This window comes from Trachurus trachurus (genome assembly GCF_905171665.1).
Source record: "Trachurus trachurus genome assembly, chromosome: 14".
Lineage (NCBI taxonomy): Eukaryota > Metazoa > Chordata > Actinopteri > Carangiformes > Carangidae > Trachurus > Trachurus trachurus.
Genome location: NC_139903.1, coordinates 28,751,391 through 28,776,729, shown reverse-complemented (window position 1 = coordinate 28,776,729; position 25,339 = coordinate 28,751,391). Strand labels below are relative to the sequence as shown.

The window sequence follows — 25,339 nt, the reverse complement described above, 5'->3', positions numbered from 1 at the left end:
CACACACACACACACACACACACACACACACACACACACAAACAGTATTCACAAACACTTTCTCTTTCTCTCTCAAACCTACCAGCCCACCTACATCCTCCTCCCTCCAGAGTCCTGCTCCTCCCACCAAGCTCCACCTATATGAATAGAAAAGGGCAGAAGCCCTGAGCTAAACCTCCAGGCTCAGTATCTGTTGTGTTGTCTTGTGAGTCTGACACAGAGCGACTACAGGAGCAGTGTTGACTTGGCTGACATCCCCGTCTGAAGAGGAAACAGGAGCAATGGGTATGTTCTCTGTGTTCTCTGTATTCTCTGTGTTATTTCGTTGATAAATTATTATTGATTTTTTATTAAATAAACTTCTCTCAGGCTACTTCAAGTGCTTACGTAATGCCAATATGCAGAGGAAACATAATCTAATAGCTCCGTCATTTGTTCTTCCCCCTCTTCTTGTCCTTCTTCTGTCCTCTAAATAGGAGACATCAGGAACGTGAAAACTACTGGAGCTTCATCTGTCACAGCGAGAGCAGACAATCAGCCATCCTCAGGTAAACACTGCATTGGTTAATTACTTGTGATATTTAATACATTAAAGGGACAACGAGGAGTTTTGGAAAAGCGAAGCGTTTTCACACTACATTTATGAGCCTCTGCGCGCACCGTAAAATTCTTTTGACCGGCGCAAGACAGACTCATGTTTTCTTTTTTTTAACACTTAGATTTTTATTGAGTTTTCACATATAGGCGAAAAACAATACAACAAACAAGGTACAAGTTAGAGTAACAATAATAACACTAACATACTGTCTGGAAAAAGCTACTGTTCAGTCCACTATTCCATTTAGCGTTCGTTCAGTTGGTGTCATGTCTCATGTAAATGTTCCATTTTTCCCAGTTCCTTTCAAATACGTTCACTTTGAGTCTCAGACAGACTCATGTTTTCATTCATCAAGAATTAAAGTCAGAGGTTCAAAGAGGTTCACATACCGTCGTAGTTCCGACCATAAACGGCGATTCAGCTGCGTTATTCTCATGACTCGTTGCGAAACCGAAAGTAAAAAACGCTGGTCGGCTCGACCAGCATCTCCGCCACCATTAATAATAACAAAATAACGATAGAGACAAAACGATATATTTATCGAAAATGGGCCCATTAACAAGTGTAGGTAGCGGAGATTCATCCACATTAACGTGAGACTTTTTTATAACCGAATAGAAACTCCTCGTTGTCCCTTTGGGGTCATGCCTATGTTCCCACAGCCCTATGTTCCCTCAGCCCTATGTTCCCTCATTTCTAACTTTTGTTGTCACTGAAAATTAGGCCCTATGTTCCCTCACCCTTTGGTCCCACCATTGGTTGGGTTTAGGCAATGAAGAAAGGAGTTGGTTAAAGCAGATATCAGTGGAATGTTTTTGTTAATATAAGTCCTAAATAGTCCTATTTTCCGTCAGCAATCACTTACATGAAGTATTTCAGCCTAAACACGAGTCTCTCCGTCACTCTGCTCTGCTGTAACCCGAGGAGAAAATTTTCCTTGTGGGATACAAGTGTTATCCAATGAGGAGAGAGAACGGCATGAAGGGCTGTGTGTGCAGCCAAGGGATGCGCGTGAATGTGGTGACGTAGCACGAGGACCAATTGATGCCTGACAAGGGCGGGGGCTGCTAACTCATGGTGCGTTCAAAGAAACTCGTACTTTGTGTTTTTCCTTCCTGTGAAGTCATACCAGTTCGATCTGGTACGAGTTCACGGGTCGGAAGTTACGAGTGGCCGTTATAGGGAACTTTCACAGACAACAGGATGGTAAAAACACGAGCTACGGGTTACCTGGAACGCTACCAAGTCGTAGTTGTGACTTGAAGCTGTAACTTACGGTTTCAAAAGCCTGCCTTGAACGCAGCATTAGCCGAAACGGCCGTGAAGCTGATATCTGCTTTAAGTTTAGTAAAAAGACCTGGTAGAGGCTAGACAGGCCAGATAGATAGAGTCCAGATAGGTATAGAGAGTCCAGAGGGAACATAGGGCTGAGGGAACATAGGCACGCTCCCGTCCCTTTAAAGGTCATACCTACAACTTTTTCATCAAAAGGATACATTTTTCAAAAATAATGCATCCACAGAATGTCTAGAGGGGTGCAGAATAAAAGTATTAATTTTACTGAATTTAAAAAAAGTAGTATATAAATAATTGTTTAATAAATTGGCGGGTCCGAAATATATAAATACATCTGGTTACGTTGGCAACATCGGCATGGAATGATCTCTGTGGCAACAGCATTAGAGCTACTGCTGTAACTGGCAACCAGTAAAACGGAAGGCAGTGTGATTTCTACACCTAGGGCCGGATTTACTAAAGGTTTGCGTCTATTAAAACGTGTGCAAACGTGATTGCACGCGCAAACACACGTGGAACCTGATCTACTAACCGGACGCACCGAGGATTGCGTCTCTCAAAAGGGCAAAATAGCGCGTGCAATCCATTTAGCGTGTTTGCCTTGATTAATATGTAAATATGGGCGTTCTGCCAGAACACGCAAAATACTGGGAGGAGTAGATGCAAATCGATTTATTTAGCGAGGGCAATGTGATTTACCAAACCAGGAAGAGATTGCGGTGGCTGTTTTTGCGTCTTTATTCACCACGTCTGAAAGCCATGTACTAACTGATACAACTTTGCCAAAACTTATGCGTTTATTGGTTTGATACCTGTCAGAGCCCCATGATCTTACATCTCTGCATTTCCTCACGTCTGGGTAATTCTGTAACAGTTTTTCAGCCGTGTTAAAAGTCTTTTACGCACCGTTACGCACGGGGCACGTCTGTCCTGCAGTGCGCTCCTCTCCTCTCCTCTCTTTTCCTCTCCTCTCCTCCCTCTCCAGTACCTGGCTGCTCAGCTCCGTCTCTCAGTCCCGTACCGGACTGAGACACGTCACCGCTGTCTTCACCCGTCTTTGATCCCTCTGGTCAGTGGTCAGAGCGTTTAGATCCGTGTGTCCCACCTGAGCTCTCTATTAATCCACTCGATCATGGGCGGCATACACACACACGTTATAGGTGTGTGATTGTCGCTGCAGCTGCTGCCTGTTCGTCAGTATATGACGAGTTGGGCCCTGTAGCGATTTGTGTTTATTTATCTAAACACAGCGCGAGAGAGATAAACACACATGCTGTCATTGTATGCATCGGATCAAATGTCATTCTGTCCCTTCATCCGTCCAGCTCTCTGTCCACTCTCTCCATGGCGGAAACTATTACCAAGCGCAAAACCCTCATTTACATATCGCGGTTTGCACGTGTTTTCATTTAGCGGGTTACTCTTAGTAGATCACCTGTTTTGCGTGCACTAACCAAACACGCAATATTTTAGAGGGCGCAAACAATATAGCGCCCGCTATCTGGGATCTTAGTAAATCCGGCCCCTAGTGCCAGGAGGAATTAAACTTGTAGCTATCACCTTTAAATATTCAAAATTGCCCATGGTCAGGAAGTGGATGCTCCCTCAGTAGAGGTTTTCTTCTATGTCAGTGCAAACAGATGCATTTGTTGCACTAATTTAATGACCCTGCTTTCTGTTGGATTTGTCTCTACAAGGTGTCGCTGCATCAGAGGCCATGGCAAAGCATGACAGTGGCCCAATGGGAAAGTACAAGAAAATCATAAACAAAGTTGCAAGAGAAAAAGACATCCATCCAGCTCTCATTGCTGCCATCATCTCCAGAGAGTCTAGAGCTGGAGAGGAGATCAAAAACAGTCGGCCTCGGCCTGGTTTGGGAGACCATGGGAAGGCTTTTGGACTGATGCAGGTTGGAACAACTACTGTTTACTCACATCCTCTTAGTATAGACTCTAATTACAATAACACAAATGTTCATCCCATTGCATTCACAATCTGTAGGTTGATGAGGGAAACAGTGGTCAGAAGCCGGTTGGTAAATGGGACAGTGAGGAACACCTCCTCCAAGCCACTCAGATCTTGGTTGATCTAATTCTTGTAATCCAGAGAAAATTTCCAAATTGGAGCAAAGAGGAGCAACTGAAAGGTTTGTTTCACTCACTCATTGGACTCTGTGTGCTTCAACTTACTGTACTTCACATTTTGTTTGGCTCTGCTCTCATTTCTGTTTTGTCTCTGCAGGAGGGATCGCAGCCTACAACATGGGGGATCAGAATGTTACATCCAAAAATGTAGATCAGTACACAACAAATGGAGACTACGCCAATGATGTCGTGGCCAGAGCTCAGTGGTTCATAAAGAATGGCTATGACTTGCCTTTGGCTGACCCTTTGCCTGGCCTTGTTTGTATTGGAGCTGTATTGTTACTGCCTTGCCTTGGATTGCCTTTGTTGTATGCAGCAATATCTATTGCACGTCTGCCCGTCCTGGATGCGGTAACCCTCGTCCGCCTCCTCCTCCCTCTCTGAGGTTTCTCCGATTTTTCCCTGTTAAAAGGGTTTTCCATGGAGTTTTTCCTCAGTGGATGTGAGGGTCTAAGGACAGAGGATGTTGTTACGATGCCATGTAAAGCCCTTTGAGACCAACTGTTTGTAAAAACGGGCTATACAAATAAAATTGCCTTGCCTTGCCTAAGAGCCATTTTGCCCTTTTTTTTGGTGTTTTATTTTGGTAGATTTTTGGTTTGTAGCTTCCGCTCATACAGGAAGTGATGTCAAGCACTACGGGTCACGAGGGGTTATTTGATTGAGACGAACAAGTAGGGCTGGGCGATAAAACGATAACGATATATATCACGATATAACTTTACTCAATAGCAATATGAAACGTGGTCGATAGAAAGTCGATAGGTTTCATTCATTCATGTTTTGAAACAGCCAATGAAAACGAGAGTTGCGCCGCGCTGAACCAATGGCTGAGCCAACCAGGTTAGATTGACACACAGCACAACAACATGTGGTAATGTTTGGGCTGCTGCAGCCTGGCGTCAGCAGCGGGGCATCGCCAGTAAAAAAGAGAGAGAGAATGAGTGTTGCCTCGAAAGAAACAATGGAGGAGAACAAGGACGAGTGACCGCGAAAAGACGTGGTACGTCATGTTTACATTAACCCCGATTGATTGGACTCTGATACAGTACTGTAAACAACGCTAAACTTTAACCACGGAGACACCTGGCAGTCGGAGCGGGTCGAGCTCCGGCCGCCGTCACACATCAAAGGGAGCGCAGTCACGGCGTGGCCGCTCTGCTGCCGCTGCTGCTGCTGCTCACACCACAGCGACCCTGTTCAGCTGTGCCGACCTAAACACTGGCCACTGGCGAAGCAAGCGCTAACCGCGGCGATTTCTCTTCCTTTTTCTTTTTCAGTCAGGTTTAGACTGAGAATTATCGCTAATTAGACGGGCCACGTCAGGTCCGGGTTTTAATTTTCACGTCCGTTTATAACAGTAGCAGCAGCAGAGAGATGGGGCAGCTCCTGTAAGGGGAGTGTGGCTCTGATTTAACTCCTGTCTGATGTAATGTTAAAGAATGGCTGAACAGCGGAGTGATAATGTCTGTAAAAAGACCTGTATATACCTGTATATCAGCACTCATGTATGTCTCTTGTCCAATCAAATTATTTGGTTGAAACTAACTTTATATAATACCAGTTTTATTTATCTGAAACTGTTATTAGGCTACTCATTGCTTTTATATGTTAATAATTACATCTGAAATGTTCAATTTTTGACGAAAAATAAATATTTAAATCAGAAATAACCTTCTGATATCTTCAAATCTCACTCGTGAGTATGATAGAACATTTAGGCTTGACAAAAACAGTGACTTGAGTCCTATCGTGATATATATCGATATCGACTGATATGAAAAAAATTATCGTGATAGGATTTTTTCTCATATCGCCCAGCCCTACGAACAAGACACAGGTGTGGTTGATGGAGCACACGTTTCTTTACTTAATGAAGTGGCCCTTCTCTTCCTCCAACCATAAAAAGAAAGTCACTTACACGGTGGTTGATGGAGCACACGTTTTCTTTACCGTGACATGGCGTGACAGTGCTGGAGTTAAGTTATTTTGTGGAAATAAATCAACTTTGAGTTAACACAGAAACCTTGGTTTTGGACTGGTTTTAATTGCACCCATATGCACGCGTCAGCATCGTTTTATCAGCCACCGTGTAAGTGACTTTCTTTTTATGGTTGGAGGAAGAGAAAGGTCACTTCAGTTACCGTTTATTGACTGAAATGTTGTTGTTGCTACAACTTTAAATAAAGTTTTGAAGAAAAAAAAGAATGGCTATGACGACTGAAGCTGAAACAACAAAAGTACTGAAATGAATGAAACATTATGTAATACATGATCTTCTATCAGAATATTCCAAAAATAAACATGAATCAACAAGACTCAAGACTCTTTACACTTTATTGTCATTTCACACAAATGTATGTACATACATAGGCTGAAACAAAATACCGTTTCTCACCAGCTTCTCGGTATCTGATCATCTTTGAACCTCCAACTTTCATTCTTGATGAGTGGAAACATTCTTGGCAAGACGTCCATCTTGCGCCGGTCCAAGAACTTCACCATGCGCGTGCTGGCTCATGGGAAACGTAGTGTGAAAACACTTTGCTTTCCCAAACTCCTTGTTGTCCCTTTAATGTGGCTCTTGTCTGAACATGTGCTCAGACTGTAAAGTCTCTTTCGGTCCTCACATGCTTTTAGCTTATGTCAGTGTGCAGTAAAACAATCAAATTAACCAAACGCATCTGCATTGTTTCTATGGAGACATCATGGAGGCTCAACCTACTGGAGCTTTAGAGAAAAGTGCTCAGAAGGACAGGCTGGGATACTCAGGGTCCAAAATTGTTTGGTTGGGAGAGAGCCTGTGTGTCTGTGTTAAACAGACAAGGCCCTTTGCCTGTTACAGTCAGTGGGAGCTGTTTCTTGTAAATCACATGGTCCTTTTTTTCCGCCCTGCTCCTCTGATATCCAGATCTGAGAGAGGAAAGGAATACCTCAGCCAGGGAAATCCACACCCATCCTTCAGAGTAAACATGCAGCATGCAGCAGCTCTGTTGGCCACAGCTCTCATACAAGTGGACAATCTCTGGGGGCAAATATCATAGTATTCTGCTGCTATTCACCTGTGAGGACATTTAGGGTCAGTGAAGTAGACTTCAATACAGAGGAAACACTGGACTGTTTATGCTGTGTATGCATTATTATTTCCTCAATTCTATCACAGAGTTGCTGAAGATGTTGTTTGAATGGATCACATCTTTCCAGCCTTGTATGTTAATTATAATTAACTAACAGACAGAATATCGGGTTTAGCTCAGTTAGAGCACCCGCCCCATGTGTTGAGGCTGTAGTCCTCACTGCAGGCAGCTCCAGTTCGCATCCTGTGCTGAGTGGCCCTATCCTGCGTGTCATTTCCTGTCTCTCTCCTGACTTTCCTGTCCAATAAAGCCAAAAAAGCCCCAAAATTATACTTTAACCCTTCTCTTGTGTTCAGGTCAACGGTGACCCATTTTCAGGTTATAAATGCATAAAACTACCACATAGATTTGTTATGTTATGCCATGCTGAACTTTTGACTGTATCATCATGACACAGACTGAAACTGAAAGAGATAATCAAAAAAGCAACAGCAAGCAAAAATGATTTTGATGTTAAAACTGTGAGCTTTTAGCTATCATTTACAAAACAAATTAACAAGAAACAAAACACTTTTACAAACACCACGCGAAACACTTTTACAAGCCCCGAAACAGATTTACGAATAACATCAACTGGAAAGGGAATGTACCAACTGGGGCGGCTGTGGCTCAGGTGGTAGAGCGGGTCGTTCACTAACTGGATGGTTGGTGGTTCAATTCCCCCTATCTGCTGAATGCAACCATTACAGTGTAAAGCACTTTGAGTGGTCTGAGTGACTAGAAAAGTGCTATAAAGTGCAAGTCCATTTACCATTTACCAACTCCAGGGTTGAATCTGAAGTGATAACGGGAGCAGCCAATAGGAGTTGTTGTTGTTGATGGAGTTCATGGTGACCCAAGATGGACAGCAATCGGTGGCGCCAGCAGTAGCCTATGTGAATTCGCCCTGGTCATTACCGGTACCGGCGCCGTTGCCAGTAGCCACCGTCATTGCTGCCGACGGCACCGATTGCTGTTCATCTTGGGTCACCATGAACTCCATCAACGACAACAACAACTCCTATTGGCTGCTCCCGTTATCACTTCCGATTCAACCCTGGAGTTGGTACATTCCCTTTCCGGTTGATGTTATTTGTAAATTTGTTTCAGGACTTGTAAAAGTGTTTTGCCACTTGTAAATTTGTCTGGGTGTTTTGTTTCTTTTTAATTTGTTTTCTGAAATGTAAATTTATTTTGGGACTTGCAAATGTGTTATGGTAATGTAATTTTGTTTAATGATATGTAAAAATGTTTTCTAAAATGTAAATGTGTCTCAAACTTTGTAAAAGTGTTTCGTATTTTGTAATGCTGGTTTGCACCTCCCGGCCACCGTAATAAAGACTTGGAAACCTGTAAATCAGCTGGTTTATTTTCACCAGTGAACTCCAATAGGACTCGTGGGAGAGGTTTACTCTCTGCAGGTGAATCACAGACAGATCAGCAACATGGTTATTGTCTTTGGCTGGACTTGAACCTGAATGTTACATGTTTATTGGTGGGCGTGGTCATTTCTAGGTGAGTATATAGCAAGGTACAGACAGGTGAGTCTGACACAGAGCGACTACAGGAGCAGCAGTGACTCGTCTGAAGAGGTCATCTACACGAGGAAACAGGAGCAATGGGTGCGTTCTGTGTTTCATACATACAAACATTACTGTGGCTGCTGTGTAACAATGTAGAGAAAATCTGTGGTGGAAATTTACTGTGATTGGTATTCCACTTGTAATAAGTGGTAAGGTAGTCTTCAAAGCAGTTGTAGTAAACCTTGTTGCAATCCTGTTAACACAATAAACCTGGGGACAGAGGAAGGATACTAGAGTGACCCACGTACAACCTTGTTTATTAACTGATCTAGGTTCATAGGTACAACAACAACTGGGGTAGCCATGCGTCGAGTACCACATCTGACTTGGTTTATTGTCTGGGAAAGCTAGAAGTGCTTGCAGTAATGAAGTAACCAGAGCCATAAAGTGGGGTATAAGAAGGGACTGCAATCTCTGTTCTTGGGACATTACTCAGAACTGCTATCTGCTGTGCAGTTCTGAGTACTGTTCCCTTCTCTATAGAGAATAAACTTGGGTGCATGCTACCTCTCCTGTCTTGTTCTTTGACTCTCCACTGGCAGAACCAAAATTTCCACGACAAATCGAAACTTCTCCCAGCTCCTCTTCCTACTTCAAGTGCTCATGTCAATGTGCTGAGGAAACATAATCTAATAGCTCCATCATTTGTAGGTTCTTCCGCCTCTTCTTTTCCTTCTTCTTGCTCCAAATACGGAGACATCAGTAAAGTGGACACTACCGGAGCTTCATCTGTCACAGCGAGAGCGGACGGTCACAGCCCAGGTAAACACTGCATTGGTTTATTACTTGTGATATTTAATACATGAAATATTCAAAAACAATGTCAGAGCAGCTGTCCTCCTGTGAAGATGATCTTGTTGAACAACATGTCTAAGTAACTTCATCTTATTTTCTGATATTCTCTCAAAGCCTAAAGTCCCAGTGGCTTTTTGTTGAGGTTACCAGGGTGATGCTATAATAATAATAATAATAATAATAATAATAATAATAATAATAATAATACATTTAATTTTAAAGCGCTTTACATCAAAGTGCTGTGCAACACATCAAAAACTGCAAGCAGTTTACAAGCAGAGACATTCCAAAACAACAAAATACAAAACATATATATATGTATAAACAATATATAATATTTAAAACAGGGCAGGACTTTACTAATGAAAAACTTAAGACCCATATGCAACAGTAAATAAGTGGGTCTTAAGCTTTGTTTTAAAAACCCCAATTGAACAACCTCCTGGCTGGTCTGCAAAAATCTAGTATCCTCATTGCACTCTGCAGGCTGTGTGATGGAATATTAACACCACGATGAAAAAAAAATCCCACAATATATTATGACTGAAATATAATTACTTGAATTTCATAATATTACAAGTTTTTTCATTAGGTGTTGTGACCTTTTCTCACACTGATGACTTTATTCTCATAAATGGGAATTCATTACTTTTTTTCTAAGAGTATTATGACTTTATTATTTGGAAGTTGTCAGCTCCACGTGATGACTCTTTGGTGAATGCTGGTTTGTGTCAAGAATATGTTCAGTCACCCCCCTATCACCTGTTGAAGTGTTGCCAGGTCAGGAGGGGGATGCTCCCTCACTAGAGGTTTTCTTCTCTTCTCTGTATTTGTCACACACATGCACACATGCATTATATGGTGTGAGACTATAATAAAATGATGTAGCTTCTATGTCAGTGCAAACAGATGCATTTGTTGCACTAATTTAATGACCCTGTTTTCTGTTGGATTTGTCTCTACAAGGTGTCGCTGCATCAGAGGCCATGGCAAAGCATGACAGTGGCCCAATGGAAGATTACAAGAACATCATTAACATAGTTGCAGGAGAAACATACATCCATCCAGCTCTCATTGCTGCCATCATCTCCAGAGAGTCTAGAGCTGGAGAGGGGATCAAACACAGTCGGCCTAAGCCTGGTTTTGGAGACGGAGGAAATGGTTTTGGACTGATGCAGGTTGGAACAACTACTGTTTACTCACATCCTCTTAGTAAAGATTCACATTACAATAATACAAATGTTCATCCCATTGCATTCACGGTCTGTAGTTTGATGAGAAAAGAAGTGGTGAGAAGAAAGAGGGTAAATGGAACAGTGTGGAACACCTCCGACAAGCCACTAAGAAGTTGGTTGAAAAAATTGTTGAAATCCAGGAAAAATTTCCACAGTGGAAGAAAGAGCAGCAACTGAAAGGTTTGTTTCATCCAATCATTCGACTTGTGCATCAACTTACTGTACTTCACATTTTGCTCTCATTGCTGTTTTTTCTCTGCAGGAGGGATCGCAGCCTACAACATGGGGACTTCGGCGGTAGAATCTAAAAACCCAGATAACGTGGATGAAAATACAACAAATAAAGACTACGCCAATGATGTCGTGGCCAGAGCTAAGTGGTTCATAAAGAATGGCTATGATGACTGAAACTGAAACAACAAAAGTGCTGATGTGAATGAAACATTATGTAATACATGATCTTCTATCAGAATATTACAAAAACTAACATGAATCAACAAGTGGTATGTTATAGAGAATGATTGTGATGACTGAAACTGTTCACTACAACAAGTGTTTAAAGAATCTGCATCTGTTCATTTGTCTCAGTGTGAACTACAAACTGCTGGATTTTTATTTTCTTTTAATTTCATTCATGTCTGTTTTTTCTGTGTTGGTATGTGTTCCTTTCTTTCATATAGCTGTATCATATCACATACTGTATATTATAATTTTACATTGAGTTGCATTCATAAACAGCTGTCCTCTTGTTTAAAACACAAAAGAAATAGTCTTAAAATACAAGTACAGCAAAATGGTAATGACCCTGCCCTGGATACACAGACAGGAAATTACAGCACAGGAAAATGTACTGTGAAGTGAATTCCTTCCTGTTTCATTTGACCTGATAAGATATCTTAATTGTTATACAACTGTGACCACTGAAACACAGCAAAGGTGTTCCACTTTCATTATTTCTATCATTATCCTGGCACCTGGTAAAACAGACACTCAGCTCTGTAAAGGAAATAAACTACAGACCAGATTTGTTATTTCAGGAGTTTATTCCATCATATGTTTTTACCCGGGCTGCAGCCATCTTGGTCCACTCCCTCCCTGTGCCTGAGGTTTAAACCAGAGCAGCTCATGGATGTTGCCTTAGCAGCTACCTGCAGCTGGTTAAAGCAGATATCAGCTTCACGGCCGTTTCGGCTAATGCTGCGTTCAAGGCAGGCTTTTGAAACCGTAAGTTACAGCTTCAAGTCACAACTACGACTTGGTAGCGTTCCAGGTAACCCGTAGCTCGTGTTTTTACCATCCTGTTGTCTGTGAAAGTTCCCTATAACGGCCACTCGTAACTTCCGACCCGTGAACTCGTACCAGATCGAACTGGTATGACTTCACAGGAAGGAAAAACACAAAGTACGAGTTTCTTTGAACGCACCATGAGTTAGCAGCCCCCGCCCTTGTCAGGCATCAATTGGTCCTCGTGCTACGTCACCACATTCACGCGCATCCCTTGGCTGCACACACAGCCCTTCATGCCGTTCTCTCTCCTCATTGGATAACACTTGTATCCCACAAGGAAAATTTTCTCCTCGGGTTACAGCAGAGCAGAGTGACGGAGAGACTCGTGTTTAGGCTGAAATACTTCATGTAAGTGATTGCTGACGGAAAATAGGACTATTTAGGACTTATATTAACAAAAACATTCCACTGATATCTGCTTTAATGGCTGGTCATACCATGTTCCACTGAGTTGGGGGGTTGGTTTGGAATTTAGATAATGGATAATATGGTCAAACAAAATCATGTGTGAGTTATTGAAATGATGATTTGTTGTTTGTCTTGTATTTCACAATAAAAAGCTTTTAAAAAAGAAGGAGAAAAAAGAAATGATGATTTGTGGTTTTGTCGTGTGCTGCTGGGTTTAATGTGAGACCTGATTACCTGAATTATCAATTATTGTATTAATTGGATTAATTGGTTGGTCTTGGGAGGGGCTTAGTATTTATAAGGCTGTGGCCAAGGAAGAGCTCGAGAGAGAGAGTGATAACATGAATCATGGTTTCCTGTAAATAAATGCACAGCTCAAAAAATAGATGTGACTGCAAACATCTTTTTTTTTTTTACTACTTGACTTACTTTTTTGCTAATGTCAGTGTACGAATGTGAAGAAGAAAAACAATCAAATTAACCAAACACATCTGCAGATTCTTTCTATGGAGACACTTTTGCCTGCACCTGTGCAGACTGTCGCAGCTATCAGTGACAGTACCCCATTTTCCTTCAGAGTTTCTCAAATCCGGGATTCTGGTGTATCCTGGTTTCTGAGATTGGGATATGATGTTTACATGTGTGGCAAGGTGAAGAGGGCCCGGGCGGGGATTGAACCCACACCTCCCGGGTAAGAGTCATGCGCGCTTGCCAGTCACCCAAAGGGACATCCCCTTGGCCAAGTAGCCAGGGCACATGATCAATTGGAGGCATAGTGACAGGACCACCACTGTCACACATGCATAAACACAAAAACAGGATACTCAAAAATCCAGTCTGTGATAAGGCACTGAAGGAGGCTCAAACTCCTGGAGCTTTAGAGAAAAGTGCTCAGAAGGACAGGCTGGGAGACTCAGGGTCCGATTTGTTGGTTGGTTGGTTAATTTGGGAGAAAACACCTCCAATCTGTCAGACAGAAACCTCCTGAGATAGCACTCATAGGGAAACCTCCTTCATCTGTTAGACTCTCTCTGTGAGCCACAATCCTCCATGAGAACTGGTTCTGTTGTGCTTCGGATCTGCAGGTGCCATTTCAGAACAGCATATTGTCCACTCAGGTGAACAAGACTTTTTTTTTCACTTTTCCTAATTATTTTTTTTTATGTTTACATGTGAAGAGTTCATTTGCAAAAGCAGATAAGTGCCATTTTGAAAAAAATGAGCTGAGGCTTTGTAATAATTCTTTGCAAAGTGTTGTTTTCAATAAAACTATACTTTTTGGATATTATGTCATATGTCTCAAAGTCACTCAACTTTGGTTTGACTGATATCACTTTATGTAAATAAAAAATGAAGATTCTAGAATTTTTTTTAAACGATTTAAAAAATTTAAAAAATCTGCTTTTGCAAATGAACTCTTCATGTTTTAATTTCTTAAAATATATATATTTTGTTATTTTGACCATCTAAATGTTCTATATGTTTCCATTCCTCGGTAGAGAGCTTTGAATCACCCTGTGTCTAAGGTTCCAGATAGATAAACAGACAAGGCCCTTTGCCTGTTACAGTCAGTGGGAGCTGTTTCTTGTAAATCACATGGTCCTTTTTTTCTGCCCTGCTCCTCTGATATCCAGGTCTGAGAGAGGAAAGGAATGCTTCAGCCAGGGAAATCAACCATTAACCACACCCATCCTTCAGAGTAAACATGCAGCATGCAGCAGCTCTGTTAGCTCTCATACTGTACAAGTGGACAATCCCTGGCGGCAAATATCATAGTATTCTGCTGCTATTCACCTGTGAGGACATTTAGGGTCAGTGAAGTAGACTTCAATACAGAGAAAACACTGGACTGTTTATGCTATATGTATGCATTATATATTTGTTGTTTGAGTGGATCACATCTTTCCAGTCTTGTATGTTAATTATAATTAACTAACAGACAGAATATCGGGGCGGTGTTTAGCTCAGTTGGTAGAGCACCCGCCCCATGTGTTGAGGCTATTCCTCACTGCAGGCGGCCCTGGTTCGCATCCTGCACCAAGTGGCCCTATCCTGCGTGTCATTCACAAAATTCTAAAGTGCTCTGGTTAAAATTATGACATTTGTGGCCTAACAATGTAACCAAGAGATGAGAAACAAATGGGATAATAAATAATTGTTTTAGTGTGTTTTACAGCTGATTTAAGACTCGGGTCAAAACTGACTCTAACACCATAGATGGTAGCAGAAAGCTGACACAAGACGAAGATTAAAAAGTAAATAAATAAAAAATAACAGACAGGATATCTGTAGGACATGAGGCTTCAAACTACTGGAGTTTCAGAGATAAAAACATTGAATACTCAGCTACATACTCAAATACAGTATATCATTAGTGTAACTACGGCAATACATTCATGTGAAAATAGAAAATAAAAAGTGGGGGAATGACACACATCAAAGGGCTGTGGGCTTTCAAACCATATCTCAGTTATATGATTGTTTCTTTATAATCTCAAGTATTCTTCAGCAATCACTGTTTTTAAGGTATTGACTTGGCATCGGAATTGAAATAAACCTGATCAATACCCAACTCTAGACTGAGGGTGTGTTTTTTTTTTTTTTTTTTTTTTTTTTACACCTCTGTGGAATCAAGGACCTAAAAAGTGACCTGGTGTGATTTCTAAAGTTTTAGCTGTGTTTTTTGAAAAGAGCAAAGGTTTAATGTGTCTCTTATCTGGATGTTAGAGTTTCATAAGACTTCATAGGATCATTATACATTCTGTTAGCCATGCTGAACTTTTGACTGTATCATCATGACACAGTCTGAAACTGAAACTGAAAGAGATAATCAAAAAAGGAAAATGTAACTCACTGAAAGTACAGAAAACTTCTACAGTATAAATGAGCTCATTAACTGCAACTGATTTGATGTAGCCTATTATTACTTCTAGATCTTCCAATATTGCACAAATGGGAAGGATCATCCTAAACACTTGGAAACCTGGAAATCAGCTGGTTTATTCTCACCAGTGAACTCCAATAGGACACGTGGGAGAGGTTTACTCTCTGCAGGTGGATCACAGACAGATCAGCAACATGCTCATTGTCCTCTGTGTGTAAACTGATGTAACCTCATCCTGGTGCGCACTCTCACAAACTGACTTTTGTGTGTGACAGTACATCTCTTGCAAGATAAAATATAGTAGTTATAGTACTAATAGTGAAACCTCTTTTTGCTGGACTGATTTTCTCTCTCACAAACTAAAGGGAAATTTCCACGATATTCCATAACCAGCATCCAGACCATCAGATAGCGACACCAAGCAAAATTCCAAAGATATTTGAAAACAGCAATAAACAACCCTGCCCTCCAGAGAACCATCCAACAAGCACAACTTGTTGATACCACCCTGTCATTCATCCTCCAGCTGACAACCTCCCTCCCCATCCCCTAACCCGCCTCTGTCCATGACCCAGTAACTGAGCACACAACAAAGACCACCAAACACTCACATAAACAGATCACTTATGATACACATACTGTACACACAATGAGCACTTCCTGTTTCTGTTTCCCTCTCTCTCTCAAACGTACCGGCCCACATACATCCTCCTCCCTCCAGAGTCCTGCTCCTCCCACCAAGCTTAGAAGGGCAGAAGCCCTGAGCTAAACCTCCAGGCTCAGTATCTCTTGTGTTGTCTTGTGAGTCTGACACAGAGCGACTACAGGAGCAGCGTTGACTTGGCTGACATCCCCGTCTGAAGAGGAAACAGGAGCAATGGGTATGTTCTCTGTGTTAGTGCTGTCAAATTTAAAGGGACAACGAGGAGTTTTGGAAAGCGAAGTGTTTTCTACTATTTACCATGAGCCTCCGCGCGCACAGTGAAATTCTTTGACCGGCGCAAGACGGACGTCTTGCCAAGAATGTTTACATTCATCAAGGATGAAAGTCAGAGGTTCGAAGACGATCAGATACCGTCGTAGTTCCGACCATAAACGGCGATTCGGCGGCGTTATTCTCATGACCCGCTGGGCAGCATCCGCGAAACCGAAAGTAAAGAAACGCTGGTCGACTCGCCCAGCGTTTTCACCACCACTAATAATAACAAAATAAGGATAGAGACAAAACGATATCGATATTTATGGAGCCATTAACAAGTGTGGGTAACACAGATTCATCCACATTAATATGAGACTTGTTTATTGTCGTGGAATTTTTTGTTCTGCCGCTGGAGAAACTCCTCTTTGTCCCTTTAATGCGTTCATTTTGGCGATTAATTAAAAAAATTTAACGCTTTAAAAAAAATTACGCAATTTACTTCCGGTGGCGCCTGACCCATAACCTTTGGTGACGCGTGCAGGCGAACCAGACAAAGCGATGTACCCGCTGTAGTGCTTTTAGTCTTCACTTTATTCGGTTTTAATATTTTTTCATGCGACTAATTAACCGTTTAGATGACCAATATGCGGTTAGTTTATCCACATGACGCCTGTTTGGAAGTTTGCTCCGATGTTCTCGGAGCAGTGAAGCTCCACCTGTGGAGCAGCGACCGTAGCGGGGCATCACAGAGGCAGCAGCCCGGTCTGCGGAGCCGGTCCGCCGGTTAACCTGCGTCCTCATCCCGGGGTAAGACAGAGAGCCGATTAACTTACCCACAGGTCCCGCAGAGAGTGATAAAGATGGCAGAGAGAACCATCGGCCACACTCTGCCCACCCTGGAAGACACTGTAACCTCCCGCTGCCTCCGCAGAACATAATAAAGGACCAGTCACACCCAGGCCACAGTCTGCTCTCCCTCCTTCCTTCTGGCAGAAGATACAGAAGCCTCAAATCACGCACCAAACAGACACAAAAATAGCTTCTACCCCTGGGCCATCTTATTAAACAACCAGTCAAAATAACCCTGCACCACTGCACTAAACCACTTTAAAGCACTTTCTTAATATCAATGTGCAATATCTATTTATTCTTACCAGTTCTATCAATAATACTGATTTTAATAACTGGATGATTTTTTTCCCCCCTGTCCTTTACATGTCTTTTTTAGTCTTTTTTAGTCCTTTTTAGTCCTGGAATGGATGCGGCACCAGAAATCTTGTTGCACTTTGTTTGTTGCAATGACAACAAAGGCTATTTGAGGTCATAAAGGACTGCCGGCTGGTTTAATTCTTTTTAGGAGATAAATGTTGGTCTCATTGATTAGTTGTTGAATGTTTGTTTAGTTATTGATTAGTTTGTTTGAATGAAAAGTGAAGCTTCATGTGTGAATTGGACAGAAGAGCAGCGCTGCCTCTGGGCTCTGTGTGTATACACAAATCACCACCTATAGGTCATCAATAAAAAAATGTTTTACAATGAACAGATCGGTCTATAGCTATTCAATTTACTTTACAGAGGGAAATTCAGTGTGATGTTGGTAGGAAAAAAGGAAAAACAAAATATGTGCATAAGTGGTCTGATTTTGATATTGAACGTGCGCTTCAACACATGTAGGCCAAGGCTTTGTTATTATTTCTGTTGGAGGATATAAGCAAGGTGTCTTTTTTGTGCCAAATTTGTACTTCACAGGAGAGCAACTGTGGTCAACATTTAAAGAAAGCAATTAAAATATAGTCTTTGAATTTATATATACTTTCTTTGTGTTTATTCAACACTAATTATACATAAATGAATATTCGTTATGGTCTCAAGTCGTAAGTGGACAAATGCAGTTTATTCGTTGATTAATTAACCGCAATTAATTACAGAAAATTGTGCGATTAATTAATTTTTTAATCGATTGACACCCTACAGCCTACATTACTGTGGCTGCTGTGTAACAATGTAAAGAAAATCTAAACTTCTTTCAGGCCCTCCTACTTCAAGTGCTGAATGTCAATATGCAGAGGAAACATAATCTAATAGCTCCATCATTTGTAGGTTCTTCCTCCTCTTCTTGTTCTTCGTCTTCCTCTAAATACGGAGACATCAGTAAAGTGGACACTACCGGAGCTTCATCTGTCACAGCGAGAGCAGACAATCAGCCATCCTCAGGTAAACGCTGCATTGGTTTATTACTTGTTAATACATTAAATGTCAGAGCTACTGTGTCCTTCTGTGAAGATGATCTTGTTGAACAAAATGTCTAAGTCTACAATTAACTTCAGCTTATTTTCTGATATTCTCCCAAAGCCCTACTGTACATCCCATTTGCTTTTTGTCGAGGTTACCAGGGTTCCAAAAAATCTAGCATCCTCATTTCACTCTGCAGGCTGTATATGAAGATGAACAGAGTAGCCTACCTGTGATGGAATATTAATTTATTATGTATTATATTTTTAATATTCTAAGATGACTTTTCTCAAAATTATAACTTTTTTTCTCAGTAATAGCATCATGACTTTATTATTTGGAAGTTGTCTGCTCCACGTGATGACTCTTTGGTGCATGCTGGTTTGTGTCAAGGATATGCTCAGTCACCCCCCTATCTCCTGTTGAAGTGTTGCCAGGTCAGCAGGGTGATGCTCCCTCAGTAGAGGTTTTCTTCTCTTCTCTGTATTTGCGTCACAAGCCTGGTGTGAGACTATAATAAAATGATGTAGCTTCTATGTCAGTGCAAACAGATGCATTTATTGCACTAATTTAATGACCCTGTTTTCTGTTGGATTTGTCTCTAAAAGGTGTCGCTGCATCAGAGGCCATGGCAAAGCATGACAGTGGCCCAATGGAAGATTACAAGAACATCATTAACATAGTTGCAGGAGAAACATACATCCATCCAGCTCTCATTGCTGCCATCATCTCCAGAGAGTCTAGAGCTGGAGAGGCGATCAAACACACTCAGCCTCCTGGTTGGGGAGACTTCGACCAAAAGAAACAAAAGTTCAAGGCTTTTGGACTGATGCAGGTTGGAACAACTACTGTTTACTCTCATCTTCTTAGTAAAGACTCACATTACGATGCAATAATACACATGTTCATCCCACTGTATTCACACTGTGTAGATTGATGAGGGAAACAGTGGTGTGAAGCCAGTTGGTGAATGGAACAGTGTGGATCATGTCCGCCAAGCCACTCAGATGTTGGTTGATCACATTCTTGTAATCCAGAAAAATTGGAAATGTTGGAGCAAAGAAGAGCAACTGAAAGGTTTGTTCCACTCACTCAACTTACTGTACTTCACATTTTGTTTGGCTCTGCTCTCATTTCTGTTTTGTCTCTGCAGGAGGGATCGCAGCCTACAACATGGGGGATCAGAATGTTAAATCCAAAAATGTAGATCAGTACACAACAAATGGAGACTACGCCAATGATGTCGTGGCCAGAGCTCAGTGGTTCAAAAAGAATGGCTATGACGATTGAAGCTGAAAAAACAAAAGTACTGAAATGAATGAAACATTATGTAATACATGATCTTCTATCAGAATATTACAAAAATAAACATGAATCAACAAGACTCAAGACTCTTTATTGTCATTTCACACAAATGTATGTACATACATAGGCTGAAACAAAATACCGTTTCTCACCAGCTTCTCGGTATCTGATCATCTTTGAACCTCCGACTTTCATTCTTGATGAATGAAAACATTCTTTCCAAGACGTCCGTCTTGCGCTGGTCCAAGAACTTCACCATGCGCGTGCTGGCTCATGGGAAACGTAGTGTGAAAACACTTTGCTTTCCCAAACTCCTTGTTGTCCCTTTAATGTGGCTCTTGTCTGAACATGTGTAAAGTCTCTTTCGGTCCTTGTGCTTTTTGCTAATGTCAGTGTGCATTAAAACAATCAAATTAACCAAACACATCTGCATTGTTTCTATGGAGACATCATGGAGGCTCAAACTACTGGAGCTTTAGAGAAAAGTGCTCAGAAGGACAGGCTGGGATACTCAGGGTCTAAATTGTTTAGTTGGGAGAGAGCCTGTGTGTCTGTGTTAAACAGACAAGGCCCTTTGCCTGTTACAGTCAGTGGGAGCTGTTTCTTGTAAATCACATGGTCCTTTTTTTCCGCCCTGCTCCTCTGATATCCAGATCTGAGAGAGGAAAGGAATGCCACAGCCAGGGAAATCCACACCCATCCTTCAGAGTAAACATGCAGCATGCAGCAGCTCTGTTGGCCACAGCTCTCATACAAGTGGACAATCCCAAAGGGCAAATATCATAGTATTCTGCTGCTATTCACCTGTGAGGACATTTAGGGTCAGTGAAGTAGACTTCCATACAGAGGAAACACTGGACTGTTTATGCTACGTATGCATTATTATTTCCTCAATTCTGTCACAGAGTTGCTGAAGATGTTGTTTTAATGGATTACATCTTTCCAGTCTTGTACGTTAATTATAATTAACTAACAGACAGAATATCGGGGCGTTGTTTAGCTCAGTTGGTAGAGCACCCGCCCCATGTGTTGAGGCTGTAGTCCTCACTGCAGGCGGCCCCGGTTCACATCCTGCACCAAGTGGCCCTATCCTGTGAGATATTGAGTTGCCGGTAATTGTGACGTTGCTGTTGTAAATATTGCTGCTGTTCTACTCTTGTCACATATAAATGTGTAGCCTGTACTTCTATTTTGCACTTGCACTCACATGATTTTTTTTTTCTGCAAGCCATGTTAGTGTGCACCCAATACCATATTGCAGTAGCACACAACATAGACCACCAAACACTCACATAAACAGATCACTTATGATACACATACTGCACCTAATGACACACACAATGAGCACTTTCTCTTTCTCTTTCCCTCTCTCTCAGAGTCCTGCTCCTCCCACCAAGCTTAGAAGGGCAGAAGCCCTGAGCTAAACCTCCAGGCTCAGTATCTCTCGTGTTGTCTTGTGAGTCTGACACAGAGCGACTACAGGAGCAGCGTTGACTTCGCTGACATCGCTGTCTGAAGAGGGCACGAGGAAACAGGAGCAATGGGTATGTTCTCTGTGTCATATACATTACAGTGGCTGCTGTGTAAGAATGGAAAGGAAATGTAAACTTCTCCCAGATCCTCCTACTTCAAGTGCTCATGTCACTGTGCAGAGGAAACGTATTCTAATAGCTTCATCATTTGTAGGTTCTTTCTTCTCTTCCCCTCCTCCTTTCTCTAAATACGGAGACATCAGGAAAGTGAGAACTACCGGAGCTTCAGAGCGAACAGCGTCAGCGGACAATCTGTCATACTCAGGTAAACACTGCATTGGTTTATTGCTTGTGCTGTTTATTATATTAAACCTGCGTGACGAAACAAAGACAATGCTGAAGAAGCATGCGTGGGAGTTTATGTAGTAAGTTTGGTGTCTAGGTGCCTATGGCTCATTTGTAAAAATGGGCTAACTTGCCTTGCCTTGTCTTACAGAGGGAGTCAAAGACATGACATAGTAAGACACAAGGTGGGGATTAGCATTTTGTGATATACGTGTTATAGTGAGACATCCCTGAAGACGGGGATTGGATCGATGTAAGACCGCACCATGATATCTAGACAAATCACAGGGGTAGATCATAGTCGATGTCGATATCAAGCCAGCACATTTGAAAGTTCTTCAGAGACAAAATGGCTGAAACAACAAACCTAACACAGGAAACACGCCTGATTAGCACATGCACACACAGGGCCGTTGCTAGGAATTCTGGGCCCCCTTAAAGAATATTAAAGTGGGCCCCTAATTTTTTTCCACTTTTTTTCTTAGACTATGTATGTATTATCATTTCTTATTTAGCCTACTTTGTTTTGATGCTAATGCAGCATTACTATAAGTATTAGTCAGGGTCTTATGCAGAATAATAGATGAGATGTGACAGCGGAGCGACTTAAACCTTTGTGAGTTATAAATCCACCAACATCACTTCCTTGTCGATTCTGACAAGTCGCCGTTGTTCTACATGCACAGTAGCAGTCACAGTAGTCATTTCTTGGTTTTGTCACATATAAATGTGTAGCCTGTACTTCTATTTTGCACTTGCACTCACATTTTTTTTCTTCTTCTGCAAGCCATGTTAATGTGCACCCAATATTGGCCTTATATTAGCCTAGCAGTTCAGAAGTCATGACTCTGTTTCGGGAAGTTGGGAAATTGGTCCAGCGTGTTGACTGCAGTCCTGAAGGCGTGCAGGATTTCTCTACAGACTAAATAGTAACTGTAATTTAATTTAATTAATTAATTTTGATATTAAGGTCTGAAAAAAATTGTACTGCCCTTTTCTGATGTTGAGCCCCTGCCCCTCTATAGTCATGTGCACGTCCCACATACAGATTCTCAGTCAGGAAGGGTACAGCTGCCGCCAGATATCCAGGAAGAGCAGATGCATATATTATATATTGCTGTACATAAATATAATGTTTATTTTTACCTTTTTCATTAGATGTGTGACCCTTTCTCACAATTATAAATTTATTCTTATGAATGAGATTGTTTTCTTCTTGAAATGTGATTTTCCTCTGGAAATATTGTGACTGTTCTCAAAATTATTACTTTTTTTCTCCGTAATAGTTGCATGACTTTATTATTTATTACACTAATTTGATGATCCTGTTTTCTGTTGGATTTGTCTCTATAAGGTGTCGATGCATCAGAGGCCATGGCAAATAATGACCGTGGCCCAATGAAAAAGTACAAGGACGACATTTACACAGTTGCAAAAGAAAAAGACATCCATCCAGCTCTCATTGCTGCCATCATCTCCAGAGAGTCTAGAGCTGGAGAGGTGATCTATGACAGTCGGCCTGAGCCTGGTTGGGGAGACTGGAACCCAAAGAAACAAAAGTACAACGCTTTTGGACTGATGCAGGTTGGAACATACTGTTTACTCACATCCTCTTAGTAGAGACTCACATTACAATACAATAATACAAATCTTCATCCCATTGCATTCCCACTCTGTAGGTTGATGTAGATGAGGATGGAGGTAACCATGACCCTGAAGGTGAATGGGACAGCGAGGAACACCTCCGCCAAGCCACTGGCATCTTGATTGATTTCATTGAGTGTATCCAGAAAAAATTCCCACAGTGGAGCGAAGAGGAGCAACTGAAAGGTTTGTTTCACTCACTCATTGGACTCTGTGTGCTTCAACTTACTGTACTTCACATTTTGTTTGGCTTTGCTCTCATTTCTGTTTTGTCTCTGCAGGAGGGATCGCAGCCTACAACATGGGCGATGGGAATGTTAAATCAAAAAATGTAGATAAGTACACAACACATGGAGACTACGCCAATGATGTCGTGGCCAGAGCTCAGTGGTTCATAAAGAATGGTTATGATGATGACTGAAGCTGGAACAACAACAGTGCTGAAATGAATGAAACACTTAAAACACACTATTAGAATTCTACTAAAATAAACATGAATGGACAAGTGTTATATCTGTGTTTATGTTCCGTTATTATCTCATAGCGTGGTGAATGTGCAGGTCACAACTTGTCCACCAGAGCGTTTTGGAGTTGTTGGATTGTGTATTTGATGAGTTTGATGAGGGAAACCAAGAAATCCCATTAGCCTCCATAGCGTAGCTCTGAGCAGCTCACGGCTCTGCTCTGCTCTGCCGTTCTAAAAATAGCTTGCACCGACAATTAAAGGTAACAAACCTACTGCTATGACTATAGGGATTATGGCAAAAATGTTGAACTATCCCTTTAATGTGTCTGAACATGTGCTCAGACTGTAAAGCACAAGGACCGAATCCTTGTTCTTTTTGCTAATGTCAGTGTGCAGGAAAACAATCAAATTAACCAAACACATCTGCAGATTGTTTCTATGGAGACATCATGGAGGCTCAAACTACTGGATCTTTAGAGAAAAGTGCTCAGAAGGACAGGCTGGGATACTCAGGGTCCAATTTGTTGTTTAGTTGGGAGAAAGCCTGTGTGTCTGTGTTAACCGCTCAAACACCGGAAGGTAGTTTTATCTGGGGCAACTTAAAGTCATGCAGGTCATAGACCGAGTCGGCAAGCAAGGAAACGTCACTTCCGGTCAGGGCCGTGGGGGATAACAAACCGTTTTCCCCATACACACTCATGCAAAAAGGCGGTATTTTAAACCTTTGTCAAACGCTTGTCCGCTGTCATTTCTTGGTTTGAATCACTTGTATATGCTGTCAAAGGGCTATATATTAAAAAACGTATCATGATCGGGTCGATTGTTGTCCGTATATTTATATTTATATTTATATTACGACAACAATTGACCCGATCATGATAAGTTTTTTTAATATATAGCCCTTTGACAGCATATACAAGTGATTCAAACCAAGAAATGACAGCGGACAAGCGTTTGACAAAGGTTTAAAATACCGCCTTTTTGCATGAGTGTGTATGGGGAAAACGGTTTGTTTTCCCCCACGGCCCTGACCGGAAGTGACGTTTCCTTGCTTGCCGACTCGGTCTATAGGGAAACCTCCCTCATTGTTAGACTCTTTGGTAACACTTTACTTGAAGGTATCGTCATAAGAGTGACATGACATTGTCATAAGACTGACATGACACAGTCATGAACATGTCATAAACATTATGTCAATGTCATAACGTTGTCATTAAGTGTCATTCGGTTTTTGTAGGGTTAGGTTAATAGGAAGGTAATTGCTAGATCAATAAATTGAAACAGCGGGCTCAGGCACAGGCTGTCACCTACATCGGGTAATCCGAAATAGTTATGTGTTTGATAACATGTAGTCTGATGTACTGAATAATAATCAAGATAATGGAAAAATGATAGAAATAAGACAATCATTGAAAGAAAAACAATAGCCGATAAAAACAATAAACAATGGATTCATAGGATGAGGGAATAACAAAAGATAATCATAAACAAATCATTTTAGTACCAGGAGGTGGACCCCAGGGAGAGGTCACAAGGTCAAGACAGGCAGGGTAAGTGTCAATCTAAATTTGTTGGAGGGAATCAAAGAGATTTAATCAGAGTAGGGTAGA

General features: G+C 41.5%; 2 protein-coding genes across 2 annotated transcripts; both read left to right on the top strand.

The window, feature by feature from the left end:
* Positions 1-168: 168 nt before the first annotated feature.
* Positions 169-23,684, top strand: LOC310997227 (lysozyme g-like; the record flags this gene model as incomplete). Its single annotated transcript, XM_083986904.1, has 5 exons — positions 169-285; positions 477-548; positions 3,592-3,803; positions 23,299-23,449; positions 23,545-23,684. The coding sequence occupies exons 1-5, from the start codon at positions 282-284 to the stop codon at positions 23,682-23,684; spliced, it is 579 nt and encodes a 192-aa protein (XP_083843030.1). The 5' UTR covers positions 169-281.
* Positions 16,158-19,787, top strand: LOC310997228 (lysozyme g-like; the record flags this gene model as incomplete). Its single annotated transcript, XM_083986905.1, has 5 exons — positions 16,158-16,227; positions 18,366-18,479; positions 19,106-19,332; positions 19,430-19,574; positions 19,651-19,787. Exons 1-5 carry the CDS (start codon positions 16,224-16,226, stop codon positions 19,785-19,787), a joined length of 627 nt encoding a protein of 208 aa, XP_083843031.1. The 5' UTR covers positions 16,158-16,223.
* Positions 23,685-25,339: the final 1,655 nt, after the last annotated feature.